The sequence below is a fragment of the Anoplophora glabripennis genome, unplaced genomic scaffold (assembly GCF_000390285.2).
Source record: "Anoplophora glabripennis isolate ALB-LARVAE unplaced genomic scaffold, Agla_2.0 scaffold183, whole genome shotgun sequence".
In the NCBI taxonomy this organism is placed as follows: domain Eukaryota; kingdom Metazoa; phylum Arthropoda; class Insecta; order Coleoptera; family Cerambycidae; genus Anoplophora; species Anoplophora glabripennis.
The window spans coordinates 861833-872800 of NW_019416293.1; the positions used below are offsets into that span (position 1 = coordinate 861833).

A 10968-nucleotide genomic window follows, 5' to 3' on the forward strand; every position below is an offset into this window, starting at 1 on the left:
AAAAATTACATTTTGGTAATAATTATGTTATTGAATATAAGAATGTAAACATTTTAGGGTAAATGTTTTTAGTACGAGAGATCATCTGTTATTTATTTCGATGTATTTTCTAGAGGGCACCGCATAAGCCAAGTATGTGACGTAAATGTGAGCGTAATATTTTTTACGAGTAATGTAAAGCTTTTAAGTAACGAGTAAGTTTTAAGTAACGAGCTTTTATTATTAAAAAATCTTAAAAGTAAAGAATTCAGTATTTCTCCACAGGCCATTACTTACAGGGACCACCCTGTATTTGTAACATTTTATACAAAGATAACAAATAAAGTTTTCTGAAGTCCACCTTTGAACAAATATTTTTGTTCAAAATGTAGCTCGCAAAGTCGATAATTATGTGTCTCTGGATTTTTCTTGAGAAGATCCTTTCTATTGCATGCTCTCAACCATGCTGAAGCTCTAAAACAAAATTGTTTAGTTTATTTCCTCTATTTATTGCCATTTTGCTTTACTCCAAACTATTAAACATTAAAAACTTACCTAAACCACTATACTAAACCTAACCTAGAACTTACAAACAACCAAGCCGTGAAGTACAAGGAATAACAAATCTCTACCTTCCTAATCTATGAAATAAAACTAACATCAAACCGCAGATTACACATAAGTACCCGAAGAATATACGAGTGAAGTCGAAGGGCTTGCCCGGAGAGTAAAGTTATTTTAGGTAATTATGTATATTCAAATGATAATTTATTAAAAATCTGATTGAAATAAAAAAAAAGTATATCAAATAGAAGCTATTTTTTTTAATCGACCAGTTTATTATTTGAAAAAATAAATAAATATGTATCGAATTTAAAAGTCCTAAAAATAATTTATATCACTTCCATATTTACAAACTCGAATCTATTAAAATATTGAAAATTTTTCAGCAATCACTCTTAATTTAGTTTAACAGTAACGCTTCAAAATAACCTTAATAAATATAATTGTCAAAGAACATTCAACATATCATAGATATTTATTTTTTAATGCGATTTACAAATTATTATAAAACGGTTTATTACTTCTTTTACTAATATTTGTTTTCTAGAATACTTTTGCAGGGAAAAATTGTTTTAAAGTTCAAAAATTCATTTAAAGAACAAAATTACAGCACATAAATATACATATATTTCCAACCGCTGCTGGCTGGCTGGCGAAAAGCCGTAGCTGGCAGATACAACACTTGATGAGTATGCGGGCTGTGTGCGGGCTCGCCCGACTTGGGCTAGATATTCTAAATTAGTGAACGACTTATGTTTCCGATTACTCTCTAGTCCTAGCCCTGCGTATGAGCAGGTAACCTAAAAAATAAAAAAAAATTTGAAAACGAATTTTAAAATAAATTACATATTTACAATGCCACTTTTTTCGCTCTATACAATGGCGCAACATTTTTGCAATCCGACGTTTCGTCTTCGAGGGGCCATCGTGGGGTTAATTTTTTTAAATACTTTGCTGCTATTTTTATGACAAAATCTAGTCATTTTTAATTCTGTAGTAGATGATATTACTATCGTAATCCCTTAAAAAGGTTTTTAGCTATCATTTAAAATTTTTCCCTAGTACGGCTCTGAACGCTTTTGAAATATCTATTTTATGAAGTCATAACAGTATAAAAGTCAGTACAGCACAAAATATCCAATAATTTTTTTTACTACTACTATTAGCAATACTAACTGGAAATAATAAAATATTTCATAAATNAAGGCTGTCCCGGCCTACACGAGATGAGGCAGGATAAAGAGGGATAATCCCCCTCGATCCCAAATCATTGAGGCCAATTTCTAGCCATGGAATAATGGCGCGCGTGGCGCGCGCTTACTCTGGTCAGAGTGCTCTTTTAAATTGACTATTTTCGTAAGCACCTAGTCGAAACCGATCTAATCTAACCTCTATCACTATCTACCTACATGCAATAATTCTATAAATAAATGTGGAAAGTGGTACCTGTATGATGTACCGCTACGGTAATAATAATGTTCATCTACATCTACCATATTTAAATTGTTATTTGACATATTGGCATTTTTTATTTTTTCTCTACACAAGACAACTGAAAAGAATGAAACAAAGTTCACATTTTATTCAACAGTTAACAAAACAATCTGTCTTTGTAACATAGCGAAATATCTGTTTTTAATTATTTTATTATACCTATAAACAACACGCATGCGCAAATTTCAGATCATTCTTTAATCTGACAAATAAGCAAGGGCGACTAGAGCGCTCAGATTTTCTACATCTGTACATTGAGGTTGCATTTTCGTAATGGGATCGAATCACCAGAGTGAATATTCGTAAGGCATTTTCTTGTTCCGACCACTCCGATACAATTATCGTAAACCCCTAATGTCACCAATTTACACCCTCAGAGTAATAATTAGTCTGAGTACACCAAGGAAGCAAATGAAAAATCACAAAAAATTAAAAAGGAACAAACATATTATATGATGTAATACTAACAAACCAAAATTTGCATTAGATAATAACTATTTGAAATCTGTTTTGGTAAACTACGAAATTCAGGTATAAATCTGGCAATTTTGCTTTCACGAAAAGTAACTTTTACATTTTTACTGTTGACTGATGATGTTTTCTGTATTTCTGTTTTATGATCAAAGTAAAAAATCAAATATTAGAAGACCTAGATAAATGATACTATAGATAGAAAACTTGAACAGATTTCGTGGTCATTAACAGCGCTAACTGTTGACACTTTCTCCAACTTCTATTATTTCCTTTTCTAGGAATTATCGGTAATACAGTGAGTTAAATTACCTGTAGCCGGTAAAAGATGCAAGCGCCATCTAGTTGTACGCTCTACATACCTACCTACTCAATATTTGTTTTAGGTATTCCCGCGCTAGCCTAAGGGCCACCTTAGCAAAGCGCATCCCAGGCTGCATAGCCGCACTATATTCGACCACTTAAGTTGTCACTTACTTTCAGCGAATAATGTAAGAATATGGTCAGGAATATATTGGTCAAATGTATCTGATAGTTTCAAATCAGTCCTCAACTGCTGCAGAAACAGACCTCTTTTAAATTATATCGTACCTAAACGCACTGCTAAGCTTAAAGAACCCATACTGCCATCCTTTAGCTTGTGAAATCAATTCTGTTGCTGGAGATATCGATTAAATTACGTTGTTATGGAAATTGCAGTCACTCTGAAAGACAGAATTTATCTTGCAGCGATTTAAATCGTAAAAAGTGCATAACATATTCTAAAACGAATCAAAATGGATGAGGAAGAGGTGGAAATTCCAGGTAGGACCAAAGTTGCCATTTTAATGTGACATAGAAAAGGAAAGATGGTGATTCTAAAATGCATTTTAGTGCCAATAAATAATGACCTGGAGAGAAGAATCGCAGATGCTTTTGAAGTGTTTGATCACGCTGGAAATAAAACTATAGACGTTCGGGAGATCGCTACTATAATTAGAGGTCTTGGATGTTGTCCTTCCGAAGCTGAGGTCCAAGAGATAATAGTAGCTGTGGAAGACCCCCAGACACCTGGAAGTGTGCACTTGTCAAAATTTCTACCTTATGTGTCCCAAATAATTACAGAACATAAGTAAGAAGCTTTACACTCATATTCCTCTTGAAATATTCCATATCGTATAAATTTTGTGCAAAGAAAAGATAAATTGCCAAGAATACTTTCAAATACATTCGACGGAATGTCTTGAGATAAATCTGATTCAGTNCATTTTATTTAATAAAATAAACAAAACTGTTTACAACAGTGCAAAGAAATCATTTGAAGTACATATTAGGTAAGTAAAATTAAAAACAAAATAAGCAATTGTATCCTTTAGAAAGAAACAATATTTTAAATAATATCTATATCACTTATATATTGTCTGAAATTACTTTTCTGTGGCAGTATTTAGTATTTTAGAGTTTGAGTATTTTTTGCCATTAACAATTAAGAAATAATCCCATGAAGTAGAAGGATTATTGATGTAGGGGTTGTTTTAATAAACTTACTTTTGCTTAAAATGATTATATTTTATACTAAGATTGTAGATAATATACTTAAAAAAACACTATTGTACATTACTTTGATGACGTTTCAAAATTTAAAGTAATGTGACATACTGTCTCTTTATGGTATATTATTTACAGTCTCAGTATGAGATATAATCATATTAAGCAAAATTAAGTTTATTATTTAATATTATCAATATATTTTAAAAGTCCCGCTAAATGACTTCTACTTGATACACTTGACACATTGGCGCTGATGCTTATTACAGTCCTTCCCCCTCCACTCGAGTTAGCTATCTATAGTTATCTATTGTCTCTGGTATAAGTTATCGGGCCCTGTTAGAAGACGAAGAAGAAGAAGATATAGTATGATTAAACGTTAATTTCACGGGTTAAAAAATTTTTTTAAATGCATTTTTAAATGATCTGTGATAGAAATGTTCAGTTTGTTTCAATTAAAATATTAAAGGTGTAATATTATAATTACGTATTTTGTAGTATAATATGATTGTATTACATATTTGTAGTGCAAATTAGTAGATATGGGAAAGCATGATCCAAAAAGTAAAAGTTGTAAAGATGAAATGGACGAGTATGATGATGATATTGATGGTAAGTAATCTATAGTTGTACATATACATATTATGATTAATGTAGAGTTTAAAGGAAATAGGTGCACATTATAAATAACTGGATCTTTACTGGTCTTTAGTACATTGCTTTTAAATAAACTTATTTTGTCTTCTATTACCTAATGTTTAAACTTTCACCAAACATACTTTTACTTTTTTTAGATTCATTTCACTAAGAGTATATCATCTTGTAGGTATAAGTTGCTTCCTTATTGAAAATCAGTCAATCTTTTATGTTGCATAAAGTACCTACCACACATGATATTAAAATTGTTGATTTAAGGCTATGCTAATTAAAAAAATAATAATATTTTATATTAAATACTTTTAATACATGGAATTAAGTATAAAACTAAATACTTATCATTACTAAAGCAATTCATGGTTTAGGTCAATTAATTATTTAACATATCTGTAAAATTATATTGCTTCATTCTTTTAAGAATTAGAAAATTGCTTAAAAACTTCTGGTTCGAAATATACATTTTTTTTTAGTGATTATTGTTGGGAAAGGGGGCTCATTTTTTTTTTTTTTGAAAAGGGCGCACATAATGATATGGTATTGTTGGCTTACTCTCCTTAATCATCAGGGTCATTTCCATAAAAATTCTAAATGGCATTGCTCCATATTTTGCACAGTAGATACTCGTAAATTAAAAGTGGTTTTATTTTCTACAGTGCATTGTGGTGTAAAAAATTTTGAAAAGCAAAAATCGACATAAGAAATTTTTTAAATATTGAAATCAATATGTTTGAAAATTGATATGTATATTATAATGTATAGTAGGTATCTACTTAGTACTTACCGTTTTTCAAATGATAGAGTAACTAAAATGTATATATGATATATAATATAATGGCTTATCATACATTTGTTTTGCTTTTTTTCTTCTTACTTCATGGTATATTTGTATTTGATGTTTATATTTCATATTGCTTTCAGAACTCTACCGTCCTTATCTTATACACACTACAACGTATGCTTTATTAACAGAACAGATTTTGTCGTTAATGCCTTCAGATAGAAATGTACTGTTAACCATGAATGAGTACAATTTAAGTGAAATCAATCCAATGCATCCCAGCAGTGAAGATTCTCCTACACATATTATAATTTTTTGTATCCGCTTTGTTGCTGGTGATCTTTTTCAACCTATTGGAGGACTTTTAATATATAAATATAAAGATCAAAGTGCCATTTTGGCAGAATGCCTAAAAGCATATATAAATGATTTGTGGAAACTGGGTCTTCACGTTGTCGGTACTGTGTCCCCTCCTTTTGAATCTTTTAAGGGAATGTTAAGTCATCTCATTGATGTAAGTATGATTAATCAACTTTCTGAGTGTTGCACAATTTTTTTTTATTAAGATAAAAATTTTAAAACAGAAAATTTAAAAAAATCAAATTTACTGTTATGAAAAATTCAGTTGAATATAAAAATTCAGCACTTTTGCCATTGTATTGAAAAGTGAGTATTTTATGCTATGTAGGTATGAGGTCTTGTGAAAATCATTTTTTTTTTTTAGGTAAAAGACTTCAATTTATATGCTGACAGCCTTGTTTATTCTGTAGCTCCTATTAAAGAGATAGTCCACATTTATGATATACAGTTCCTTTTAATAAAATTGCAGAATTTATTTAAAGAAGGTGACATAAAATTTGCTGAATATACTAGACAATACAGAGCCTCGTGGAGCGATATATCCCTTGTGTTAAACTTATCATCAGAGTTTAAGATTTTATCAAATTACCTGTCGGATAACAAAGATATTTCCCGCAGGATTCATATTTTTACTCAACAGATATTTGAACAACTTTTAGAATTAGAAGCTCAAGGTAGGTTGATTAGAAAAAAATTATGCTGTTGGTGTCGGACTTGACCACTGGGTAAATGTTTGGCAGGCCAAGTAGACGAATAGGGGGGTCCAAATAAAAATATCAGTAGTATATAAAAATAAAAATCAAATCAAATAAAACAATGAAACATATTCAAATACAAGGTTGAGTACTAAATACATAATTTAGTAAGTTCCAAATTTGTTAAATCTAAAAATTTAGCTAACATTCATATATTGTTCTAGTGCTGCAGTTTGTGGGCCTAGAAGCAATGTTAAATTTCATTAGATCTATACAAATAAAATATTTAATTGGATCTTTTTAAATATTTATTGAAATTTTAGAAATATGTAAATACATATATGAGATGTTCCTAAATGTTTTATATAAGTAATTAATGTTTTCAAAAATTACTTTAAATTTTTTTATACATTTTTGAAATTCTTTGATATACAGTGTGTCTGGAAATGAATGGGCCATGCTCCAAGAATTTCAACTAACACAGTGAGAAATAAGTCATTGTAACTTATTAAGATTTGTGTAGAGAGTAGGCTATAAATGCTTCATAGGACAAAAAAAAATACTCAGTTGATTTTGAACTACAGTCACCAGAATATCAAAGTTACTTTAAATATGTTGCATAGAATAAGTAACATTACAAGTTCCAAAGTTACAAAGTAAACAGGACTTTTTTAAAAATAAGTTTTTTTTTTTGTAAAAACCGATTTATTCAAAATAGTATGTAATTGTCAATGGATGACCTCTTTAGAAATACCTATTATTGAAATGTCCTGTTTACTTTTGGAACGCATCTTGTATAATTAATTCTTTTAAAATCAAACGCACTGCTTTTTAACTTATTCAAAGTTATTTCTCCAATACAGTGAATAATACAAATTTCAACCTAACCTGGCGATTGTAATATGACTAAGTTGGTCGTAATATATACTGTAGGAGAACCATTAAAGTAATAGACACTGAATAAAAAGAAAATTTTTCCAAAATGTAGCAAAAATTACTTTGAAGTAGCATAATTACCATTTGTGGTATACCTTCTCACTTCTTTACTTCTCTATCTTTTTACTTACAGATATTTGACAGTAATAGAAGTCATTTTGCATAGAACAAATTAAATGGTTTTTAATTTTTTTATAAATTGTGTAGTGAATATACATAATGTTTTGTTAGGCCAATCAATAGAGTTTGAGGATTGTTAGTTATAGTATAGTTCATAAACTTACAAAATGCAATAAAATGTCCTTCACGATATACTTAAAAAGACATTCGTACAATACGTATTCTTTGGAACAGAATAGTACATTTTGTAAGAAAACTTCCAAATTCACGTTTGATGTCAAGATTTCGTGTAAATGTTTAAAAATGCAGGAACAAGGAATGTCCACAGGTTTCACATCATTCTGATTCCGCGTATTCTTACCACTCTATCACTGGTGCACGCTTAAGTTCGGCTGTTTCTGGTTGTTGACAATATGATAAATTGTATATCTATATAGATATCCACTGCCCTCAACTCCCGATCTTGCCACACTACTCGACCGCGTACGCATAATTTTATTGAAAAATTAGAATAGGTATACTTTTTGTACTTCTACTTTTAAAATCCAGCTGCAATTGTGCCAAAGCTACTGATCTGACAGCGCCTGCTTTCTGCACACTTAAAGTACATAGAATTTACTACTTTTGTGCACAGGATCAGCTCTACAACTTAAAAAAATGGCGGAGTAATGAATTTAAAAAAAATTATTTTACTATTTTTCCGGGTTTCTCTTGTTTTATTCGTATTTCGATTCTCTACAAATTGTCTGTTTATAGCATTCAGATTGCTTCATTAGTTTAGGTTTTATAAGCAAAAAACTAAAAAAAATGCGTTTTTTTGCATAAAAATGTTCATAAAAAATTAATTAATGGTAAACTGGAGTAGGAAACATAAGCATATGTTTCTCTGATTGAATGCTCTATTGATTGGCCTATGTCTAAACAGGAATAAAAATTGAAATAACTAATGATTTTTCAAACTTTTTGTTGTTGACTTTTTTCAAATCAAAATTTTCTTTAAAAATCTGATTTCAACAAATGCTTTAAATTTGGACAAAAATTTTCCATGATCTTGGTTTTGTCAGTAAAATGTAATGCGTAAAATAGAAATTAGTGAATTCACCAATGTAGTATCATGGTTTGAGCTTTAACTAGATAGAATTAAATCAGTGGTAGAAAAAGTATGATATATACAGGGTGTGCCATTTAACACTCCCGCTGCCAATATCTCCGAAATGAAGAAATTTATTTTATTTTCGGAAATTGAGGTTGTTAGATCCCTCGAGTAGCTTCAAATTGTAGTTAGAATTGTTAGTTCAAATCTTTCTGTATAGATGGCATGGCGATACTAAAAAATGTTTTGTTCCCTATAACGTGGAAATGCAGTCCATCTGAAAGATCGTTAAATTTTGAATAATTTTTGTAATATAAAGTTTTTCCCTATATTTACTTGTTTTTGAGATATGTCGACTTCAATATGCAATGTATGATATAACAGGAAAATATAATTATTTTATCTAAATTACACCGAGACAAAATATTCTTTTAAAATATTGTTATAATAACTTTATTCATACCACATACTAACTAACAAACAATAAATTATAAAAATACAAATGATCAACTACAGAAAAAAAATTGCACAATGGTAAATCGTATAACTCGTATAGTTAAATTGAAAGACGCAAACTGATAAAACTGTAATTATTGGAAAGCTAATATGTGTCATCTGTCATTGTTTTGTTTTAAACAAATGACATGAGCCACCTATGACTGCATTTTTTAATAACATTTGATAAAATACGGTTCGTCTCTGCCCCTTATAAGATTTACTAGTTATACAATTTACCATTATACAATTTTTTTTCTGTAGTTGATCATTTGTTTTTTTATAATTTTCAAATCGACTCATAAACTAAAAGAAATATAAATGTATGCAAGATAAATGTTTCATTTTATACAATCTAGCACTACAAACAAATAGATTTTTACTATGTGCCAATTGCATGCATAAATCTTAATATTTTGTTAGACAAGAGGCGGCGAAACAAAATATTTTGTCTGGTCGCCCATTTTACTGCCAGTTCGACACTAGGAGTCTTTTATTAATTAAAAACTTAAAATGTTCATTATTTGTGAAAGAAGTATTTGCTTTTAGGGATTTTATCAAAAAACGCAGGAGGAAGTGCTGTGCTCTTGAATTGCATTCGATCGTTTTTGCAATTCACCGAACTTGATTTAGTGGATTTAAATTTAATGTGTAAAATTGAAGGTTGGAATAACTTTACAAATATATTGCATACGATGATATTTCAAAAATCCAAAAAGAGGACTTGCACCAAAAATAAACCGATAACAGCACATGTACTTACTAAGCCTTCTATAAGAAGGAAAATTGATTTTCATATGGAAGACAATTCAGAAGATATTAAGCAGTTAGCACAGGATATGGATGACGTCTTACAGTTGGCTAAATTAGAGGACAACTTGGATAATGATTATGAGATGTTAGATAATTGTAAAATGGATCAAAACGATGGTAAAATTATTAATAATAAAAAATATTCTAAAAAACATATTGGGAAAAATAAACAAAAAAAAGAGAAAATAAAGGATTCAAATGAACAATTTGATAATACTAATAGTAAAGAAAAATTGCATTCAAAAAAACCTTATGATAAACAAAAGTTAGGAAAAACAGTTTCTAAAAATGCAAATACCTCAGTGACAAATCAAAAGACTGATATAGAAACTACAAAAGCTAATAAAGGTAAAGAAGATAGTGGCATGGGAAATAAATCTCTAGAAAATAAGTTACCTAGTAAGACTGAAAATTTTTTAGAAAGTAGTAGTAGACAACACTCCAACCAAGAACAAATTGACAATAAAACGAATCTCAACTGTGATGTAGATAAAAACAATAATACTGATGAAAGTTTACAAAGTAATATCAATTTTAAGAATAAAAATAAATCCTCGGAGGTTAAAAATGATAATAAAACAAGAGTAAAAAAGAATAAAACCAAGAAACTAAAAGAAGAAAATTTTGATATTGTTATTAATGATGCACAAAAATTTTTTGAAAGCTTTTTTGTTGGTGCTCCTACCAATGCTTTCGAGTCATTAAATATTGAGGAAATACTTTCAAATAATCTCCAAACCGCGGAAGGAGTTTCGTCGGATATAAACAGTATAAACTCAAGCGATGAAAAGGATATAGATAGTTATAACGATTTTTGTTCCCAGACCGATGAAGAGACTGAGAATTGCGTTACTAAAATCTGTCATGAAGTACCGACTATAGTGGAATCATTAAGTAATGAGGAAAGTAATGAAACTTCAGATGAGTTCGAACACAATGATGTTACTTATGAAATGTTATGTACTGTACTCGGTATGAAAAAATTA

The 10968-nt window shown here is 29.6% G+C and overlaps 2 protein-coding genes across 2 annotated transcripts; both read left to right on the top strand.

The window, feature by feature from the left end:
* The first annotated feature begins 2967 nt into the window (after positions 1-2967).
* On the top strand, positions 2968-3727 carry LOC111691331 (EF-hand calcium-binding domain-containing protein 2-like). The gene is made up of 2 exons (XM_023453943.1): positions 2968-3312; positions 3382-3727. The coding sequence occupies exons 1-2, from the start codon at positions 3285-3287 to the stop codon at positions 3621-3623; spliced, it is 270 nt and encodes an 89-aa protein (XP_023309711.1). The 5' UTR covers positions 2968-3284; the 3' UTR covers positions 3624-3727.
* Positions 3728-4485: 758 nt separating this feature from the next.
* LOC108912262 lies at positions 4486-10504 on the top strand (the record flags this gene model as incomplete). The annotated part of the gene is made up of 5 exons (XM_018717456.2): positions 4486-4647; positions 5611-5984; positions 6195-6504; positions 9719-10099; positions 10286-10504. Coding segments are annotated over exons 1-5 (1354 nt in total), but the record flags the coding sequence as incomplete, so codon positions are not given.
* Positions 10505-10968: the final 464 nt, after the last annotated feature.

What these genes read in the sequence shown, in the direction of transcription:
- LOC111691331 (XM_023453943.1), top strand. Translation starts at nt 3,285, where the DNA reads ATGGATGAGGAAGAGGTGGAAATTCCAG. An exon ending in GGAAGAGGTGGAAATTCCAG is followed by an intron (nt 3,313 to 3,381) that starts GTAGGACCAAAG and finishes AATGCATTTTAG; the next exon opens with TGCCAATAAATAATGACCTG.